The 22575-nt window shown below is 39.6% G+C and overlaps 3 protein-coding genes across 4 annotated transcripts, besides 2 other annotated features; all 3 read left to right on the top strand.

Moving 5' to 3' along the window:
* Nucleotides 1-6590: part of a mobile genetic element that runs on past the window's edge.
* Nucleotides 6591-6633: 43 nt separating this feature from the next.
* Nucleotides 6634-12192: a mobile genetic element.
* Nucleotides 12193-12298: 106 nt separating this feature from the next.
* aqrs (aquarius) lies at nucleotides 12299-13534 on the top strand (the record flags this gene model as incomplete). The annotated part of the gene is made up of 1 exon (NM_143375.2): nucleotides 12299-13534. One exon carries the CDS (start codon nucleotides 12299-12301, stop codon nucleotides 13397-13399), a length of 1101 nt encoding a protein of 366 aa, NP_651632.2. The 3' UTR covers nucleotides 13400-13534.
* Nucleotides 13535-13553: 19 nt separating this feature from the next.
* On the top strand, nucleotides 13554-15049 carry CG9997 (uncharacterized protein; the record flags this gene model as incomplete). Of its 2 annotated transcripts, NM_001276114.1 has the most annotated exons (2): nucleotides 13554-14613; nucleotides 14785-15049. In NM_001276114.1, the coding sequence occupies one exon, from the start codon at nucleotides 13554-13556 to the stop codon at nucleotides 14544-14546; it is 993 nt and encodes a 330-aa protein (NP_001263043.1). In that variant the 3' UTR covers nucleotides 14547-14613; nucleotides 14785-15049. The 2 variants fall into 2 exon arrangements, with proteins under 2 accessions (NP_001263043.1, NP_651631.1); NM_143374.2 differs by lacking the exon at nucleotides 14785-15049 and having other exon boundaries at nucleotides 13554-14583.
* Nucleotides 15050-18871: 3822 nt separating this feature from the next.
* Nucleotides 18872-22149, top strand: CG10000 (uncharacterized protein). The gene is made up of 7 exons (NM_143373.3): nucleotides 18872-19089; nucleotides 19148-19308; nucleotides 19370-19548; nucleotides 19604-20067; nucleotides 20193-20362; nucleotides 20502-20681; nucleotides 20925-22149. Exons 1-7 carry the CDS (start codon nucleotides 18964-18966, stop codon nucleotides 21319-21321), a joined length of 1677 nt encoding a protein of 558 aa, NP_651630.3. The 5' UTR covers nucleotides 18872-18963; the 3' UTR covers nucleotides 21322-22149.
* The last annotated feature ends 426 nt before the right edge of the window (nucleotides 22150-22575 follow it).

Raw genomic sequence — 22575 nt, 5'->3', positions numbered from 1 at the left:
GAAAAAACCGCAAAATAAACATAAAAGAAGCGGTCAAAGAATTAAGCTACTTCAGCAACGGCGACTGGTCAAGGACATGACCAAGTCGGCAAAAGACGAGGAATCCCGACAACGCTACATAGTGCGTCTTCAAGAAATAGAGACTAAACTTCGCAAAGGTGCGAAACAACGCAAACGGGCTGCATAAATGCCAATGCCCCAATTTGCCAAAACTTCAATCAGATGCATCCCGACAACGCTACAAAGAGCGTCTTCAAACACAGGAAATAAGTTTTGCAAAGGTGCGAAACAACGCAAACGGGCTGCATAAATGCCAATGCCCCAATTTGCTTTAGATTTAATTTCTACCCCAAGCCGATGCGGGAAACCGCTGCTTGGAAAATACTAAAATCTGTTAGGCTTTTTCACTAACAATGTGGTTGGAGAATTTTTTTTTTATTATTGTAAACGACTATGTGAGCCAACCACATATATTAACCATTAATATTTCCACGTCTCTGGCACTGAGTATACATATATACTCAGCTGCAAAATGTTATTTGTGTAAAATGACAACAATGAAAAAAGTTCTTATTTTGACTAATATAAAAGAAAATATTAATTTCATTTTTCCGATTTTCAAGAAGAAAATATTTTTCCTTCCTTTAAGCTCCAAATAGAATATCTTATTTTTTTTTCCTTTTTTAAAGATCCGTTTCATTGAATATAGATAAAATGGGATGGTTTAGCGATTCTAGTGAGGCAAAGGACAATACTGCCAACGTAGTTAATAACGTAAAAATTATAGATCACACAGACGATATAAATGCGTTGTGGATCTTATTGCTGATCATTACAATAGTACTACTTCTACAATTTCTGCTTACAATTTATGTTAAGCATAACAAGATCATCAAAAGACGTTATATAAATAGGGCAAATCGTTTAGACCAGATTTAAAAAAAAAATAATATGGATTAGAAGAAAGCTTAATAAAAACTTTTTTTTTACGACAAGAATGGAATGGAGCGAAATAGCGATACGAATAGACGAATTTCGCTTCAGGTTCGATAAGTCTTATAAATGTATCAATAGAGACGCAGTAATAAAATCCGAAACTTTGAAAAATCATATAGAGACATTAGTAGGAGAATATAATAATATAGTTACATTAGTAAATAAATATGCAAATAGGCTCACATCTGAACATAATAACAAATGTTTGAGGGTTATAAAATCCCTAAACACAAGATTAAATAACATCAGAAAAAGAAGGCATATTCTGATAGATGTACCAGAAAGTCTAAGTCAATTGGTTGAATTCAACACAGACCAGTTCAAAGAACTAGACGAATCTGTTCAATCAAGCGGCGCTGAGTCCGATAGTGACATTGAAACGCTAGAAGGAAGCGACCGAATTGAATTTAAATCTGAACCAATAAAAATTTCTGAGATGGCACAGACATTGATAGAATTTATCAGGCTAGCCACATCTCTGATACCAGAGTTTGATGGTAAACCAGAAAATCTACAAAGTTTTTTGGATGCTCTAGGTCTACTAGATAGCTTAAAGAGCACACATGAAACGACAGCAGTAAGCCTAATAAAAACTAAACTTAAAGGCCATGTAAGAAACCTTATAAGTAATGAGCAGACGATTGCTGCAATCATTACCCAACTGTCAAGTGCAGTAAAAGGAGAATCGGTAGAAGTGATATCTGCCAAGCTTCTGAATCTACAACAGAGAAATAAAACGGCTAACCAATACACCCAAGAGGTGGAGAAACTGACAAAGGCCCTTGAAGGTGCCTATATCAGTGAAGGTCTCAGCCAGTCCTTAGCAAATAAATACAGCACTACAACAGCTGTAAAAGCAATGACACAGAATTGCTCCATTGATAAGGTAAAACTTATCATGCAAGCAGGCACATTCACAAACATGAATGATGCCATCTCCAAATTTGTAAACAGTTGCACAGAGATAACAGGTCAAAGTAACACTGTACTCTATTATCGACGAGGTGCAAATAATTATAATAGAGGCGCCCGGGGTTATAATCGTGGTAGAAATATCAACCACAACAATTACAACCGAGGTAGCAATAACAACAATAATAATAACTATAATAACCGTGGAGGTAGGCGAGGCCAAAACCAAGGGAGAGGCCGCGGAAACTACAACCATGGTAATAATAATAATAGCAGTGTGAGAATCGCGCAAAATACGTCGGAAAACTAACAGAACCCTTTAGGAAACAACCAATAAATGTAAAAGTTCATTCCATCAATTATAGTCTTAATATATTCGTAACCTTCTATAATCATTCCACTGAAAATAAACTAACATTTCTCATAGATACTGGTGCAGATATCTCACTTTTGAAAGTAAATTCTGATAACTTCGTAATTCAAAATGAAAAAATAATAAACATCGAAGGCATAGGCCAAGGTGTGATAAAGTCTCAAGGAACAACCTTAATAGAACTCCAATCAACAAAATATATTATCCCACATGAATTTCATTTGGTAAACCCAAATTTTGCAATACCATGTGATGGAATAATAGGCATTGATTTTATAAAGAAATTCAATTGTCAACTAGATTTCAAACCAAGTGAAGACTGGTTTATAATTAGACCCCAAAATTTAAATTATCCAATATATGTCCCGATAACATATAGCGCTGGCAACAATACAGTTCTTCTGCCAGCCAGATCACAAGTTATTCGGAAAATAGACATTAATGTTGTAAATGATTTCATATTTGTTCCTAATCAAGAAATACACAATGGGATTTATGTTGCAAATACAATAGCAGCATCCAAACATGTATACGTTCGACTTCTAAATACAACTAATTTCGACCAAGTGGTCAAAGTAAATAAAATACAATATGAAAATCTAAAAGATTATGACATTCATAATACCGACACTGGAAATAGAAGCGAACAAATACTTTCAAAACTAAAGAAAAATTTTCCAGACCAATTTAAAAATCAATTAACAGAATTATGCACACAGTATAGTGATGTGTTCGGACTGGAAACCGAACCTATATCAACAAATAATTTTTATAAACAAACATTAAGACTTAAAGATGATGAACCCATTTATATAAAAAACTATAGAAGCCCGCATAGCCATATTGAGGAAATTCAAAAACAAGTAGGGAAATTAATAAGCGACAAAATCGTCGAACCGTCTGTATCTGAGTATAACAGCCCACTCTTGCTAGTTCCAAAAAAATCATTACCAAATTCACAAGAGAAAAAATGGCGATTAGTAATTGACTATCGTCAAATAAACAAAAAACTTCTTTCTGACAAATTTCCACTCCCTAGAATTGATGACATTTTAGATCAACTAGGTCGAGCTAAATACTTTTCATGCCTTGACTTGATGTCAGGTTTCCATCAAATAGAACTTGAGGAAAACTCTAGGAATATAACATCTTTTTCAACGAGCAATGGCTCATATCGCTTCACGCGATTACCATTTGGTCTTAAAATAGCACCAAATTCATTTCAGAGGATGATGACTATATCATTCTCGGGATTAGAACCCTCTCAGGCATTCCTTTACATGGATGACTTAATGGTGATAGGATGTTCCGAAAAACACATGATTAAAAACTTAACTGACGTTTTTAATGTATGTAGGAAATATAACCTAAAGTTGCATCCAGAAAAATGTTCATTTTTCATGCACGAAGTGACATTCCTAGGTCACAAATGCACAGACAAAGGAGTATTGCCAGATGACAAGAAATATGACGTCATCAAAAATTATCCTGTCCCTCATGATGCGGACAGTGCAAGACGATTTGTAGCATTCTGCAACTATTATCGTCGATTTATAAGGAACTTCGCCGACTATTCACGGCACATAACTAGATTATGTAAAAAGAATGTCCCTTTTGAATGGTCAAGCGAATGCCAGAACGCATTCGAATACCTAAAAGAAAATCTTATGCACCCCACACTATTACAATATCCTGATTTTCGCAAAGAATTTTGCATTATAACGGATGCTAGTAAACAAGCTTGCGGAGCGGTTCTAACTCAGAACCGAAACGGGATTCAGCTCCCAATAGCTTATGCATCACGTTCATTTACAAAAGGAGAAAGCAATAAGAGTACAACGGAACAAGAACTAGCGGCAATCCATTGGGCAATTACCCATTTTAGACCATACATTTATGGCAAGCATTTCACCATTAAAACGGACCACAGACCATTAACGTACCTATTTTCTATGACTAATCCCAGTTCTAAATTAACTCGCATGCGGCTAGAACTAGAAGAATACGACTTCACAGTAGAATACCTAAGGGGGAAAGATAATTTTGTAGCAGACGCACTCTCACGTATAAATATAAAGGAACTCAAAGACATGCAACATAAAGTCCTGAAAGTCACTACCAGGCAACAAAGTAGACAAGAAAACTGTACAGTAACAAACAAGGAACTATTGCCTAGGCAAAGTATCCAAAATGTATCTAAGCCCAACGTACACGAAGTCATAACAAATGATGAAGTACGAAAAGTAGTGACCTTGCGAATAACTGAATCTATTTGTTTACTAAAACGAGGAAATAAAGTTATTGCAAGAATTGATGTTGACGATTTATATACCAATGGAATTTTTGATTTAGGTCAGTTCTTCCAAAGGCTTGAAATGCAAGCCGGTATACTAAAAATCAGCCAACTCAAATTGGCACCGAGTGAAAAAATCTTTGAAACCATTTCAATAGATAATTTCAAAAATATGGGCAATATAAAATTGAAAACATTAAGAGTAGCGCTACTCCAGCCGGTGACCATTATAAAAACTGAAAAAGAGATACAATCGATACTGTCTACATATCACGACGATCTAATTCAAGGAGGTCATACAGGCATTACAAGAACGCTAGCGAAAATAAAAAGACACTATTATTGGAAAAATATGACTCGTCATATAAAAGAGTACATACGTAGATGTCATAAATGCCAAATGTCAAAAACAACGACACATACAAAGACCCCATTGACTTACACAGAAACCCCAACAAATGCTTTTGATATAGTGATAGTGGACACAGTTGGTCCACTACCGAAATCAGAATATGGCAACGAATACATCGTCACACTAATATGTGATTTGACGAAGTATCTAGTAACCATACCTGTTGCGAATAAGAGCGCAAATACTGTCGCAAAAGCTATATTCGAAAATTTTATACTAAAGTACGGTCCAATGAAGACGTTCATTTCGGACATGGGTACCGAGTATAAAAACAATGTAATTCAAGATATGTGTAAATATATGAAAATTGAAAATCTTACATCCACTGCATATCACCACCAGACTTTAGGGACAATCGAACGAAGTCATAGAACATTCAATGAATACATTCGTTCATACATCTCTGCAGATAAAACTGATTGGGACGTTTGGATACAATACTTTACATATTGTTTCAACACAACACCATCAGTCATGCATAATTACTGTCCATATGAACTAGTCTTTGGAAGATTACCAAGGCAGTTCGCAAATTTTAATAAAACAGATAGAATAGAACCACTGTATAATATAGAAGATTACTCAAAGGAAATAAAATTTAGATTAGAAATAGCATATAAAAGAGCTAGACTTTTGTTAGAAAAAGCTAAGTCTTATAGAAAACAACTTTATGATAAGAAAACTTCAGATTTTCAATTAAAAATAGGAGATAAAGTTATACTAAGGAACGAATCGGGTCATAAGTTAGATCCAGTATATATAGGCCCTTATACTGTAGAAACCATAGAAGACAGAGATAACATAGTAATTAGAGATACAAAACAAAAGAAGCAAAAAGTACATAAGGATAGACTAAAAATATATAATCAATGAAACGTTTCATTTCACTTAAGAAAAGGTCTGATCAACCTCAAAACAAAAAAAAAAAAAACACAAAAAAAATTTAATTACTATTTTTCCTTCTAAGAAAGTTAAACATAAATCCAAAAACATCGTAATTCAACATACATTTTTTGTATTATTCTGTCATTATACAAAAATGCTTTGAGACAAAACATTGCTAATAATTAATAAGAAAAATCAATTTCAAAAAAATTTTTTCCTTTCTAAACACAATATTAATATTGAGAACTCAATGACTACATATATTACGTCATTTCTTTAAAAAGGGAGGTGTAGCATATTGGACTAATCTACCCTAAGAATACAATAGATGATTGGGTATAACATAGCGTCAATACATTGTGACACTTTGTCATAATAAATATAAATATACAAATATACAAAAAGACCACCAAAAACTACGTAAGCACTCCAGCGCCCCAGTAATACGATCTAACGCTTATACATAAGCCGATCGCGGAGCGTGGGAATGCTGAGCATGCACTTTGCAGCTCAAGTGGTCAATGCCTTCTGCATGCATATGTATATGTATAAATGTAAGTAAGAATACATAGATATAAGCAATGTATGTGCGGGTTAGCTGAACCCAACTTCAGCACACTTTGATCATTCGAATAAACAGATTCAAACAGAGCAGAGGTTCTGAGCTCGGAAACCAAATCTTTTACATCTATACCTGTTATATTTTTAAAACAATTACAGTATTTTATATTGATTTGGGTTTAATTAAAGTTTTTTTCTGAGTGTAAAGTCCCAAATGAGAAGACTTTACTCGTTGAGTTTTTGTAAGAAACTGATTTTATTTGGAAATATCTTCGGTTTAAATAGGTGACATGAGAATCGCATCTTAAAGTAAATGGCCTACGCAGAGGCCTACGTAAATAGTCCCCGCCTTATCGAGGTCCCACGCTCGGGCACATCTGCCTATCTTGAGCGGCGAGGACCTTATCTGTGGTCTCCCACTAAGGGACTATTTTAGGAGGCGGGGAACGATCTCAAGTGACTGACTCATGTAGTGTGCACTTAAATTACATGTTTTTGAGCAATGCACCCATGTCGCCTTAGATAACAAAATCCTAAATATAATTTATCGCTCTCGATTCATTTACATAAGATATGAACGGAGCCCAAAATTGTAAGTCTTTAAATATATTCGTGTTCATGTGTGAACATTCTGCCAAAGGGCCAGCAAAGCTGAGATGTACATTAGTATATTAGTTGCATTTATAACAGTAGTGGGCTGTATTTATTTGATATATGTTCATTTATTTTGCAACTAAGATTTCAATGGGCCTAGTTTTTCTGGCTTTTAATTTTATTGGATTACAATTATGGTTTATATTATTTTTAATTCAACAATTTGTACTCAATTAACTTATTTTAAACATTTTGCTTTTTCTATGTAGAAGTACATTTTCTATTAGTGGACTGTATATTTTTATTTGTTATATTATTTTATTGTTTATTTACTATTGATATTTATAGTACTGGCAACGGACCTGCAAAGGTTATTGCTTGCATTCTTTGTTGCACAGCACATTTCCGTATGAAATATATTATTAATACTATCATTAGTATTAAAGCAATAATTAATCCAGCATGTCCGGAAATATGATGGAAATGTAAATCTTTCAATTTTTGATGGTTCTCTTTCATAAATTTAATTTCATTATTCAATCGTTCAAATTCCTCAGTATGATTTAATATTGATAGTTTCAGCGGATCCCAAATAATCTTCGGCACTCCACTAACTTCTCCTATATAAGGTGTTGATAATAATTCTTCACTTTCGGACTGAATGTTATGGTGGGCAACTAGAATTTTATCGTCGGTTCTTGCCGTACAATATGGCGCAATGCTTAAAACTCCTTGCTGAGGCAAATCAAACAATTCAATTTGAGAGCCAGTACATTGCAGACGGACTTTTGAATTCGCAGGAACCTTAAACAACCAACTACTTTTCTTTTCTAACTCTACCCAGTAACTTTTAGAGTCGACTACTGTTTTATAGATGCAGTTCGCCGCTTTATCTGGCTTTAGAGGCTGAATCTCACATGCATTATCATTCGCTGAATTCCAGGGCCAACTTCCTTTGCATATTCTCTTATTTAGTTGCCATTTCTGACATTGATTTAATGTGGCTTCCGTCATTATGTGATAGGAATCTATCTCAAAATTATAAATTAAATATTCGGACGTTGTATGCACCATTATTATCCGATCTTCATTTCGAATTGGCACCGGAATAAGCCTGAACAATTTGGATGGATGCCTGCTAAACAGAGGCACTTTTGCACTAATGATCAATTTATCGTCGATGAATAAACCCCTGGCTGTTAACAGTGTATACACCTCCTTAAGTTCCGTACCTGACCGTTTTCCTGGAATTACTAGGTTCTCTGAAAGACTCTGCTGAATTTTGGCAAGTTACCCATTATTTGCTGAGCTGTATTTTGTTTATACCTTGCACACGTTACACATTCTCTTAAATACTTTTTCAACGAATTTTTCAACCCGAAAATCCAATACTTTCTTTGGATATAGTTTCGCATTAGGTTTATCCCTCCATGCAATGTTTCCTTATGAGCATTTTTTATTAATAAGCTTGTTAGGTGGCATTTTTCTAAAATGATTGGATGTTTAACATTAAATTCTGCATTGGAATTTTGCAATCTTCCTCCAACTCTTAGAACCCCATCCTTGTCCAAAAATGGATTCAATGACAATATTTTATTATTTGTCTTGATTTCCTTTTTGATTTTAAGGCACTTTATCTCTTGCCTAAACTGGTATTCTTGTTGTTTCTTAATAACAACTGTTTCCGCTATTCTTATCTCCTTTACTGAAATAATTGATGAATAGGCTTTATTTCTTGTTTTCATCTGCACGAATCTATTTATGTATGCTATTATACGTATAAGTTTTTCTATACTGGAATACCTTTCTATTAATTCGTAAATAGGATCATCTATTTTGTCATTTAATACCGTATTTATTAAGACAGGTTCTTCTACAGACTGCTGCCGAGGCCAAAGTTCTTTTGGGTCTGCTAGCCATTTCGGACCTTTCCACCAAAAATCACAGTTGATCAACTGGTTAGAATCCACTCCCCTGGATGCTAAATCTGCTGGATTATCCTCTGACTTAACATGATTCCATTCAGTATTTTTTAATTTCCGAATGTCATCCGTTCTTCTTTTTATAAATTTGATCTTACTTTGACCACTGTTAATCCATGCTAAGGTAATCGTGGAATCACTCCAAGCATAGATCTCCATTATATTGTCAATTGATCCTTTTAGTCTTTGGATTAATTCACTAAGCAGGTGAGCTGCACACAGCTCGAGTTTGGGAATTGTCTTCCTATTTTTTATAGGGTTGACTCTACTTTTGCTAGCTATTATATTAACATGAGGTCCTACTTTAGCATAGACTACTGCAGCATATGCTTTTTCGGAGGCGTCCGCAAATCCGTGAATCTGAATGACTGAAGAACTGTTTGAATTAATCCACCTTGGGATTCGAATATTCTCTAACAATAATAAATTTTCTTTATATTTTTCCCAATAATTTTTATCTTCTATGGATAATTCCTGATCCCATTCACTTTTATTTATCCAAAGTTTTTGAATAAAAAGTTTTCCTGAAACCGTGACTGGTGCCAACCATCCTAACGGATCAAATATTTTTGCTAGCGTTGATAACACAACGCGCTTATTTATATTTTTTGATTCATCATTACAATTTACGCTGAACTTAAATAAATCCTTTTGAGGTTCCCATTTTAGTCCTAAAGTTTTAACACATTCATTTTCGATAATATTGAGAACCTTATTGTCCCCTGTGTCCTCCACAGTGGTTAATATTTTGGAATTGTTGGAAATCCATTTCCTTAAGTTGAATCCAACTTTCTGCAATTCATGGGGAATTAATGTTATTAATTTATTAGCTTCTTCTACCGAATCAGCTCCAGTCATTAGGTCATCCATATAGAAATCATTCCTAATTATTGCACTAATAACTTGGTTTTTACATTTATCTGCAATATCTACCAGAACCCTGGTAGCCAAATATGGTGCAGATGCAGTTCCGTAAGTGACTGTGGTTAATTTATATGTTTTAATTTTTTCTTTTGGAGAATTTCTCCATAAAATATATTGATATTTTTGATCATTATTATCTATTTTAATTTGTCGGTACATCTTTTCAATGTCTGCCGAAACAACAAATTCCCATTTTCTCCATTTAATAATAATGTCAAAAATATCTTTTTGAACTCGTGGCCCAACCCACATTATGTCGTTCAAACTTTTGTTATTCGTAGTTTTTGCTGAAGCATCAAAAACTACTCTCAATTTGGTCGTAAGGCTTGAATCTCTAATCACTGCCTGGTGCGGTAAAAAATATTTGCCTTCATCACTCACTTCAATCATGTGTCCTAAATCCATGTATTCATTCATGAATTTAGTGTAGTCAACCTTAAGTTTTTCATTTCTTTTTAGTTTTTTCTCCAGATTCATGTAACGAGCTATCGCTTGTTTCTTTGAATCTCCTAAGGTGACATCCTCCTTGAATGGAATTGACACAATGTATCGCCCATCTGAATCTTTTTTTGTCGTTTTGATAAATTTATTTTCACAGATTTCAGACTCGATATCATCTTTTTCTTCTTCTTCCACTTCCCAGTAGCGATCTAACTCTTTTATTTCTATTGTTGTGGCTACAATGGTTTCTTTTCCTTTGGATTTTTTACATCCAGAAACTATCCACCCGAAATCAGTTTTTTGCCCAAGGAGACCGTCTATTTTTATAACTCCATTTTGCAGAATGTGAGTATATACGTCTGCTCCAATGATTAAATCAATGCGACCCGGTTTATTAAAATCGGGGTCGGCTAATTTAAAGTTCTTCCATTTTTTCTGATCAACATTAATCGTGTTGACTGGAAGTGCCTTCATAAGTTTTGGGAGAATAATTGCTTCAATTTCTAAATTTTTCGGAGAATTTCTTATCGAAATAACCGCTTTGTGCTTGGAGATGCACGTTCCTGTGGAAGATACTCCACTTATTTCAGTATGAGACCGAAATTTTTTCAATTTTAGAATCTGTGCAGACTCTTCTGAAATAATTGTGCTTTGAGAGCCACTATCAATCAATGCTCTTAATTGTTCAAAGCCTCCATACCTCGACTTTACTTGAATCAAGGCCGTGGCCAACAAGGCTTGACCTGTTGTTCTACACGTATTCACTTTTTCTGGATTATGACCTGCAAAGTGAAGTAACGTGTGGTGAGGTTTACGACAAGTCGAACAAAGCTGCTCGCTTATACATTTTTTACCAAACGGATGCCTCAGACATCTTAGGCAAATCCCATTTTTTCTTACCCAGTCAGACCGTTCTGCTGGATTCATTATTTTAAATTTATGGCATTGAATTAAATAATGCCCTGGTAGTTTGCAATATGCACAATTGTCACTATAATTTCTATTCTTGTTATTATTAATCATTTTCTTTACAGGTTTTACTTCCTGTGAGAATGATGATATAGAATTGAGCCTTTGCTCTAAAAAGTCCATGACATCAGAAAGTGCCTGTATTTCTTTTGTCTTTTTAACATGGCTTTCATATAAATTGAGTGATTCTTTATTGAATTTCCGAAGAATTATGTGAGCGAAAATTGCATCCACATCTTCTGGTAATTGTGCCTTTAATTTTATAATATAAATTGACTCGTTAATCGTGTCAATAAATGTCTTTATTTGCTTATTGGATTCTAAATTTAAATTTGGCATATCCATAAGCCTATTCATATGATCTGAGAATATGTTTCTTTTATTCTCATATCGCTGGTTCAAATCCGGCTCGAAGGACCAAATGTAAAGTCCCAAATGAGAAGACTTTACTCGTTGAGTTTTTGTAAGAAACTGATTTTATTTGGAAATATCTTCGGTTTAAATAGGTGACATGAGAATCGCATCTTAAAGTAAATGGCCTACGCAGAGGCCTACGTAAATAGTCCCCGCCTTATCGAGGTCCCACGCTCGGGCACATCTGCCTATCTTGAGCGGCGAGGACCTTATCTGTGGTCTCCCACTAAGGGACTATTTTAGGAGGCGGGGAACGATCTCAAGTGACTGACTCATGTAGTGTGCACTTAAATTACATGTTTTTGAGCAATGCACCCATGTCGCCTTAGATAACAAAATCCTAAATATAATTTATCGCTCTCGATTCATTTACATAAGATATGAACGGAGCCCAAAATTGTAAGTCTTTAAATATATTCGTGTTCATGTGTGAACACTGAGTGACTTAATTTTCTTTTACTCAAAGTGAAACTAATTAAGTTAGCTAACTAAATCTCGTTCGGCGTGCTGGAATCTGATTAAAGTGCCAGTTCCTTTTCGACATGCGACTCCTATTCACATGCATTTTGTCCATCCTTGGGATGGACTACAGTGCCTCCCTGTGGATAAAAAAGTACTCGGAGAACTACCACCGACCCACTTACTACAATCGAGCCCACAGAACCAAGGACCACGTGGATTACAATCGAGAAGCTCTCGAGGAACGGGACAAACCGAAGCCGGTGGAGGTCCAAAAGCGACTTCCTTTCGATGCTACGCGGGACTTGACATACTACGTAAACGTGTTGAACGAGGGATCCGTCATCTGTGCGGGGGCGCTAATCTCCCGCAGAATGGTCGTGACCTCGACGCACTGCTTCCAGCCGCGGAGATTCGATTTGATATACGAGTACACGGCCAAACATCTGTCCATATTGACTGGCGTGGAATTGGACGACAATCCGGAACCACATCAGGTGATCGGATTTTTCATGCCGGTTAATAAGAATGAACGCTTTACCAACTACGTGGCTCTGCTCGCCCTCTCTAACAAGCTCGACAGAGACAAATACCGATATATTCCCCTGCATCGTAAGAAGCCACAGGCGGGGGATGACGTAAAGATGGCCTACTATGGTCCACCCAAGTTCCAGATCAGACTGTACAACACGCGGGTTATGGACATAGATCGCTGCAAAATCCACTACGGCCTAAAGGAGGTATTCCATGTTTCCACCTTTGAGCCGGACTTTATCTGCGTACGAAACAAGCGACACTCGAAGAAGACCACATGCAGCACCCGGCCTGGTGATCCCTTACTGATTGACAACAAACTGGCGGCCATTAATATATATGGAGAGCACTGCGACGAGGATGACGACTCCACCAACATGGACATATACCTACCCATTAGGCCGGTCATACCCTTCATCCAGACGGCCACGGATGCCCTGAGGGCTTTCACTGGATCGGGTCCATACAATGAATCGTATCCAACTACATTGTCACCCCTGCTTGAGGCCATAGTGAAGAAGTCGCCCAATGTTTATGTTGGTGGTCCCCCAGAGGAATTAGCATTCGATGATCCTCTTAATGGAGGACCAGATCGGGAAGTCAAGAATTCCATTGAGAATCATGTTGAAAGCGTTCTCGATTATTATTAGTTTTATTCAAATTTTAATCAGTGTAAAAAAATATTATGTTATGGTTGCAATTAGTGTAAATGTCAAATTATAAGGCGTCACAAATTGATTTTGTAAGCACTATGGTCAAGTCAATAATAAGATATGCTTAGTACCAGAGACTTATTGAGTAACGATGCTGCGACCACTGTGCATTATTCAGATCCTTTTGCTCGCTTTCCTGGCGAACGAGTCGGAATCCTCGAACACTCATCTCCATCGCTATATGCTGGACACCTATAAGCCGCAGCACAATCGAAAAACCCAAATGAACTACAAACGACGCCGTACTGTAAGGAGCGATCACGAAATGGCTATCGATCCCAATAATCCAAATAATCCCAATAATCCAAATAATTCCGATAGTCCCGATAATCCCAATAATCTCAATAATCCAAATAATCCGAATAATGACACAGTACAGTATGGACATTCCAAGGAGCCTGTAGTTACCTTGACCAATTCGGACAAGAAGGTGCCGCTGCACGAGCTGATGGTGAGACTCTATCAGCAAAACAAATATATCTGCATGGGCACGGTGATATCCGAGATGCTAGTGATTACCACTAGCACTTGTTTTAATTTGGCCAGCAGTGAAGTGGTCACGATGAAGATGTACGATGACGAAGTCCTCGAAGGGAAAAGAGTCGCTCTCAACCAGACCTACCTTAAAGGAGCGGATCCCATGCTGGTTGCTATTCAACTAACCAAGTCCCCAAAGAATTCCAAAGTGACTGGTGACACCGTGAAGCTGTGCGATTCGGAGCTAGAAATATACGAGCCCATCGAGCTGCCACTGTGGATCAGGAGTCGCCACAGTATTCACTCGCAGACAACGTACATCATACCGATGCAGGCGTGCCGACTCCGCATGAGGGATCCCGAAGCGATGGTCGCCACCGACACTATGATCTGCGTGAAGAACATGAAGTATACGGCCCAGTGCCAGTTGGCCATGGGTAATCCCCTCGTTCACGACGAACGCATCTGCGGCATCAATGTGGCTGGTCACAACTGTCCCGCCTACACGGGCGTGGATCTATACATCAGGGTATACGATGCTCTCGCCTTCTCGATAATGGGCATGGAAATCATTAAAAACTCCCGCATAGAAGATACCATTTTGTAAAGGGTTGGCTCAATCCATTAAATATTATAACAATTTTACACAAAAGTATATTTATCCAGCTTATTTGGTAAGTATAGTTACTATAACATATAAGGTCCATGCCAAATTGGCTGTTAAATCCGAATTATCAGTCGGGAGGTGTATTAAATTGCCCTTAAAAAGCTAAGGCGATTTGGGGAATAGTCAGTCAATCGCCATGTTGAAAGCGGTAGTAATTTTGCTTTTGGCCTTTCTCCAGTTTTGCCACAGCGAAAAGTTGCCCGCTTCTGGAGTAAAACACCACAAGATGAGGTATATAAAGGACGATTGGCGTCCACACTTCGGGTACAAGCCAAGCCACTACGCAAGTTCGCACGGATGAACTCTGGATTCAGTCTTTCCTTAATTCAATTTAATTGTATTTGTTATATCATTAATAATAATCCGATATAAATCTTTCAATTTTTCCATTGAATCCTCATTAACCTGACAAACACAAAAGATTCGAAAAACGGGTTGGGTATAAAATTTAGCGGTATAAAAGTTTGAAATAAAATTGACACATTTCCAGTAAATAGATTTATTTGTGTAGCCTCAAAGTAAGAGCAATTTAAATACATATTTGGAAAAAAACTTTTTTTTTCGATTAATCAGCAAAAAATCATATGAAGTACAAACAAATAACCGTTCTCAGAATAACATCAATAGTTTACAAATGAAAAATTTATAGAACCATGCGGTGAGTTTATTTTCAGCATGATAATATCGTAATCGCCTTATTTATTGTCCAATTTGTTTCTTTTAAATTGAACTGTCCCCTGACTGAGGTCAGACCTGCGGAGATCAAATGAAAACAATTTTTTGTGCGCCGCAAATATGACATTAAATTGTTCTGCCTCATTTCCGTTCGGCTGACTGAGGTTCAATCAAATTAATGAAAAATTTTCTGCCTCCGCCGCCTCCGCTGCCAAATCAAAGTTGCCCCACAAGAACCATGAAGCGCGCAGACGCTTAGCAATATTTGCCGAGAATGTCCTTTGGCTCAGAGTCATTGACGAAAAATCCGGCCGAATGAATGGCAAGAAGAAACTGTACAAACACTGAGATGAAGTGGCAGTGGCAAAAAAACCTTTTGTACTGCAGCAGCGATAATGTCATCAACTAAAGTACTCCGTCGGGCATAGTGAAAAGTTCTCAATCAATCGCCATAAAGCACATAATGTGACAAGGAGACTGGGACTGGGAATGAGATACATTCGACCACGTTGACAGGCGCATACAAACTGTGTAAACATCATTAAAATGGTTTTTCTCCAAGGGCCTCCCTCCCTCCCCATATCGAAATCGAAATGGAAAATCATTGAAATTATATTTCCGTCCATGTGTTCTGTTTACATTTTAGATGTTCCCTTTTGATCTTCCCGCTGCGATTTGTCCCCCTTTCAAGCAGCAAGGTCCTTGCAAATTAGCCGCGTATCACTTTATGGAAAAAGCACTTTGGTAAATTAAACTAAATAATTCAAGGGCGCGGCCGCAGTTCATAAAATGTCCGCAACAAACAAAGCACAAAATTTGCGCCTCGCAATCTTTTGTTTTTGCAAATATTTTCAGCTGACACACACGCACTTCTAAGCGAATATGTGGCTGCAGCTGGATATGGAAATGTTTGACAAGAAAAATGCGGTCGCCTACTACGGGGGCGAACTCAAACAATGCCAGGCGAAAAAATGAAATCATACACTGCACGAAAATGTTGGTCAGTGGAAAGATTTAAGATTCAAAAATGATATGTTCAGTCAAAATATATTATTCAATCAAACAAAATTATATCTGTACTAAGAATCCTATGGTGAATGAATTTTAAGTATCTTTCATGAAATTCTTAACTTTTTCTCTCTGCATTGAAACGCATTTGTATGTGTGTGCACGTCCTTGGCCGTCAACTGTGCGGGTGTGTGTGAGTGTGCGTAAAATTTTACGATAATACGCAACAATTTCGAAATGAGTGCACCCTGCTAAGCGGCCTGGTCTGCTAAGCATTTCGAGTGCAAAGAAAGCAATTTCCTCAATATTCTTTATGGCGAACATGAGCCTGCGAGAGAGCGAGAGGGAGATAGCAAGGAGTGAGTGGGAAAGGAGGCAGGGGCACTGCTTGCTGGTTTTTTGTTATTATTTTCAAAGTTCCATAAGCAGCTTGCTAATAAAATTTTAGAAGCCTGTGCTGGGCTATTAACATTATCATAACAAACACACAGCCCAGCACATGTGTGCGTGTGTGTGAGAGTGTTTGAGTGTCCTTATAATAATCATGGCCCACACTCACACATCCACAACCTCATCCACTCACCCACACTGACAGACATTTACATGCCACTTAGGCATTGTCGCCCATTGCTTGTGACTAGCGTTGCGTATACGCCGCGTTGTGCGTGCGCCTTATAATTCATTTATTGGCATAATTTCGTTTTATTTTTATTTGTTTTACGGCCTTTGCGATTGCTTTTGATAGGAGCTGCGATGTGCGAGAAAAAAGCGACAAATTGAAAACATATTGAATATCGAATTTGGTCTCCTTGGACGCCCTTGAATTGGCCGCGCCACTTAATTGTTAAGCTGCACACGCGACCAGGCATACAATTAGGTGTCCTTGCTGCTGCAGGGGAATCCTGCTTTATCCTGGGGACCACCTAGCCACCTGGCCACCCTGTGCATTCATTACAAAGCACTTTAATTCTCTCGAGCTTGACCGCATAGATCACGCCCGGCTTAATAAATTCCCATGCCACCGGCAACCGAAAACAAAAGAATCCTCGGACGTCGCTGCCACTCAGTGGGGGCGTATGTCTTACCTGGCACCATCTGGAATTGGAGCTCTAGCTACGGCTCCAGCTCTGTCTACACACTTGTCTGGTCGGTGGAGACGTGACTGGAAAAATGCATTTCCGCTGCACGTAAAATCCGGGGAAGAGCCAGAAAAAAGCACGGCAAACCGAGAGCGAAGAGGAAAACGAGAGGCACGTAAGTCAATCAGCAACTGGGCAGCAGCCACAGCCACAGGACTAAGGACGGGGGGCGGAGGACGAAGGACCCAGGTCCGACCTAACAACTAAGTATAACCCTAATGCAATGCGGAAGTCACACTCCAATTTGGCCCAGGCATGGCGCCTGATTTTGTTGCTAACTGAATGAGTTACTTCCGCTTTGCCTAACAATTTTAAATAAAATCACATCACTGATGGTGGAGGCGGGGCTTCCGGTCTATCCTGGCAGCAAACTCGGACACTAACCAATATGGACAATGGTGTCTGGCGAGTGTGTGTATCTCACATTTCTCACAGTTTCCCCATTTTTTCCCCCATGGTCAGAGATATGGATGTGAATCGTAACCGACGCGACGCTAGCCTTTGAAATATTTATGGCAGCTACAAAAGGCCATAAAAAAGGAATGCCAATATGCGAGTGAATACGCTGGCCATTTGGTAGCCAATTGAATTCACTCCGGGGCTGATGTATTTGCCATGAACTTATTGACATAGGAAGCAGTCTATATTTGCAAGTCCATCATATTATTATGTTACCGAGCGCAAATCAGCGGCAATTATGTTTGCTTTTTGGAAAAATAAAACAAATCAGTACATAATGAGTGGGTGGAAAATTGTGCAAATCATTACACTCAATTAATTGCGCTGGCGAAAATATGAATTGCAAAATATTTTCGCCCCAGTGCGCACACACACACACAGTAAATAATGCAATTATAGTGCAAACATAATTTAAATAAATGAGAGTGCATTCCATTACCCGTGGCGAAACTCGAATTACAATTATCTAATAAACGATGTTTTTGCTTTTCAGCTACACATTGCTCGTATATCAATAACATTCAATCACAATCAGCTGCATAAAAACTTGTAAATGTTTGATAGCGAATTGCGCCAAGGGCCATGAATGAAATATCATCGATAACATGCTCTTGCTCACCTGTCCATTCTCTATAGCCCCATTGCCCCCGTAGCACCCAAACCTCCCAAATCTACCGAAAAACTGACAGCTCATGGGTAATAGATAGTTTCGTTTGGCTGCAATTAACACCTTGCGAGCTGCACACAAATATTTGCCAGACTTATCGAGCATTTATCAATGACAAGTGTGACATATACCGATGATATGGCGTTGGGGGAGCTTCGATTGGAGCATTCTGCATGTGACGACACAACCAGAGCCAGCTAAGTAAAAAAGCTGGGCGAAATTAAGTATAAAAACAAGTTTTTTCATCGAAGGTGATAATATGAAAGGCGGCCGAACAGAAGTTATAATGCAGAGCGTGAAGGCGGAATCGCAGCGATTTAGTTTTGCTTTTCGGCCCGACTTGTGACCACTTGGAGCGCCATGTGGATTCCAAAGCGGAATAGCTTCAGTTGCTCGAGATATATTCGTCATGCACGCAGGTGGAAAATATTGCGGTCCTCGGCATTGTAGTTTCTATATCATAGCATTCCTTATCTGTCAGTTGTTTTTCTTAGTCATATTTATACGGAATGATGATGCTTCAAGCGCCAATGAAGTGAGTTGATTAAGCCCGCCTTTTATGTGATAAATCATTAAAGTGTTTTTTTGTTTAGCTGTTATCTTTCATGAATGAGAGTGAGGAGAGTGACCACCTGGATTGGCGCGTATTCATATCCCATACACCAGAAACATCGGAGGATTTTTACCAATACAATATTCATTTGAGTAATGCTTTGGGTCTTATACGTAAGTTGCCCGTAACAAGGCATCATAGGTATGGAAAAGAAAGACAAACTTTGATTCACTTTATGAAATAATAATTAATATGTTTTTAGTTGTACTACACGTAATTCTATACTTCCTGCCCCTTTGGAGGCCAATGTGAGTGTGGTGATTAGTTTCCACAATGAAGCGCGTTCTATGCTGCTGCGTACCATTGTGTCCCTGCTGAGTCGCTCGCCGGAGGACTATCTGCATGAGCTAATCCTTGTGGACGATGGCAGTCAGCGAGATGGTAGGCCATTGAACCCACTTACGCAAAAGGGTCGCTCTTATCGCTCAATTAACAGTGACCCTGCTGGATGACCTCAAGCGATGGATGGGCGGGGTGTTCGGGTCGAGATATCGCCTTGGGCTCACCTTCCTCAGGAACCAGGAGCGCATGGGCCTGATTTGGTCGCGCAACAGGGGCGCCTCCTTGGCCAGTGGACGTTATGTGCTCTTTCTGGACAGCCACTGCGAGGTGAACGAGGGCTGGCTGGAGCCACTGCTGGAACGGCTTGCACTCAATACCAATCTGGCAGTTAGTCCACTACTTGATCCCATTGACCCGACCACCCTGAGCTACCGGAAGGGCAACGAGTTGCTGAAGGGCGGATTTGACTGGTCCCTACACTTTCACTGGCTGAAACGACAGCTGACCAACCAGGAGAGCCTGGAGATGCCCTACCAGAGTCCTGCCTTCGCTGGCGGCGTACTGATGATGTCACGCGAATGGTTCCTTAAGCTGGGCAGCTTCAACCCGTATCTGAAGGTGAGAAAACCCAATTAGCCGGTGTCAAGAGCTCTAATTGCTAATGTCGAACGCCAAGAATGCCGCTCTCCTCTGTCACATTTTCTAGCAAATACACTCAGTTGTCCACATTCATCCCTTTGTAGATCTGGGGCGGTGAGTCCATCGAGCTGGCCATTAAATTGTGGCTTTGCGGTGGACAAATTGAGATCGTGCCCTGCAGTCGAATCGGACACATCTTTCGCCGCCGCCACGCCTTCGACTTTCCACCGCAATCCGACCGTCAGTTGAGCCCGGCCCAGGAAACCTATCTGCAGTGAGTCCGAGGTCGGGGATTAGGTGTGAAATGGCCGCACCGCCTCTGGTATTTTTCAATTTCATTGCAGACCGGCTTTCGTTTAATATAAACATTCCAATCACATGCTGATTGAACTCTCTTCCCTCTCCGTCACCAGCAACTCAAAAATCATAGCCGAGTCCTGGCTGGACGAGTATAAAAATATGTTCTACGCACTGAGACCGGCGGCCAGGCGAATTCCACTGGATCACACCTATGATGAGCTGCAACGGATGCGGAAGGAACGGCGGTGCCATCCCTTCGAATGGTATCTACGGCATGTCAGCCCCGAACTAAGGTCAGTGCACTGAAAAAAAAAAAAAAACGTTAAGTGCATAAGAAATGTATACATTTCAAATTGCATGTAAAAGGGATGACTATGCTATAGATATATTTAATATTCAGTAATGATGGCATCTTTTGGTTTAATATATCTTACACATTTTTATGTAGCTCTAAAAGTTATACTTTTATGAGCTGTGTGGTCAGCTATCTGAGTTATTGTTCATTGAAAAATAACTTGCCCTCAATCAATTCGCAGGATGCACTTCGATGAGCTGTCGGCTACGGGAACGTTGCGGAATGAGGATCGGTGTGTGCACGCTAGACAAAAGGACTCCCAGCCAATCCTGGCGAGCTGCTACCTCAGCGACATCACCCAGTGGAGCATGCTGCGCCAGAGTGGACAGTTGAGCACCCATCGGGAGCTTTGCCTGGCTGTGGGGTTCGGGATGCGAATAGCATTGGAGCCGTGCGGGCGGAATGAGACCGTGAGGAGATCGCAGCGATGGGTGCGCCTGGGCACCCATCTCCTGCACGCCGAATCGCACCTGTGCCTAGATAATCCGCTCAAGGACCGATTGGAGATGAGCACTTGCCGTTCGCATGCCGTATCGCAGTCGTTTCAATTTGCATTGGAAATGGAGGGGCAGACATAAACTTGGCTAATGATACTGAAACTGAATCCGATAACGGCAACGATACTGATACTGATTCGATGAACCTGAGCCTGTTAGTTCCCGGAGTTCAGGTGGCTGAGTTTGTGGGCCGAATCTCTGGGCATGCAGGTAAATCAAAACGCTGACATGTTGTGCTAATCTCTGTGAAACATTTCCGCTGCCGGAGCGGCATGCCCATAGATTACGGAGGCTCCGGTTGAGGGGAAACAGTAAATTATGGCGCCATGGATATACGAAAAGGTGCTTCTGCACCCAACTTCAGTCGCTCTTTTTTTCCCGCTCCGCAGCCTTTGTTGCCGGAGTCGGACTATCAAGACTCGCAGCGCTTCCTGTCGCATCCGTCACACGAGACAGGACACAATGGTTTCGTGGGGTGGGGCGGGAGTTGGGGGTAGATGTGGGGGGCGTGGCCAGATAAAAGCCAGCGACGCCGTGCGTATTGTGCGGCTTGTTTAGGCGGTCCTGTCATCAGTCAGCGAACAAAAGCGAGGCATCCTTCGGCTGCAAGGAGTCAGTCGCAAATGTAATTGAGTTGATGACAATGCCACTGACTGCCCGGCTCGCGCTTCCGGCAATTTTGATGGCCTCCGGATGCCGGCGACAAAAAGCGGCGACTCCGGAAACAAGTCCAAATAAAACAGAGACAGTGGCAGTTAGAGCAACAGTAGCAGAAAATGCCAGCAGAAAACAGAAGTTCATGGTGTGGCTGCCGTTGGAGAATTTCCAAAGTGCAGTTGCAACTTAAGATTTGTTTTGTTTCACCATTCTTGCGGTAATAAAGCGTAAAAGTTAATTTTGTATCTCAACAATGGCAACAAGTGTGTCCTGCAGATCCTGCAGCTTCTGCAACATTTCCCTCACAATAGCGCCAGATGCGCGTAAAAATCGCATTTCTCACGGAAGTTAATAAAAACAAAAAAGCCTTGGGTGACCAGGGAAACGGAAGGCGGAAGTCTAACAAGTTGCAGTTGCTTTGGCATCGTGTTTGGGCCTTCTCTCTCCTGGTTTCCGGAAAGTTATGACCGCCCGACATCGCGGCATTTTATTGTCCTGCACCTGAAATGCAAGTACAATAAAGCGGCGGTGGTAATAAAACGGCGAAGCACTAGAAAATTTAATTTTCTATAAAGTTAGTCCAGGTAAAGTCCCCGCTAAATTGCCGTTCCACTTTAAGAATGCCTCGCTGTGGGCAGTCCTTGACTTGAATTCGCCAAATTTGTATTGCCTTTTAAA

The sequence above is a fragment of the Drosophila melanogaster genome, chromosome 3R (genome assembly GCF_000001215.4).
Source record: "Drosophila melanogaster chromosome 3R".
Lineage (NCBI taxonomy): Eukaryota > Metazoa > Arthropoda > Insecta > Diptera > Drosophilidae > Drosophila > Drosophila melanogaster.
The sequence above is the reverse complement of the archived record's forward strand: the minus strand, read 5'-3'. Positions and strand labels throughout refer to the sequence as shown.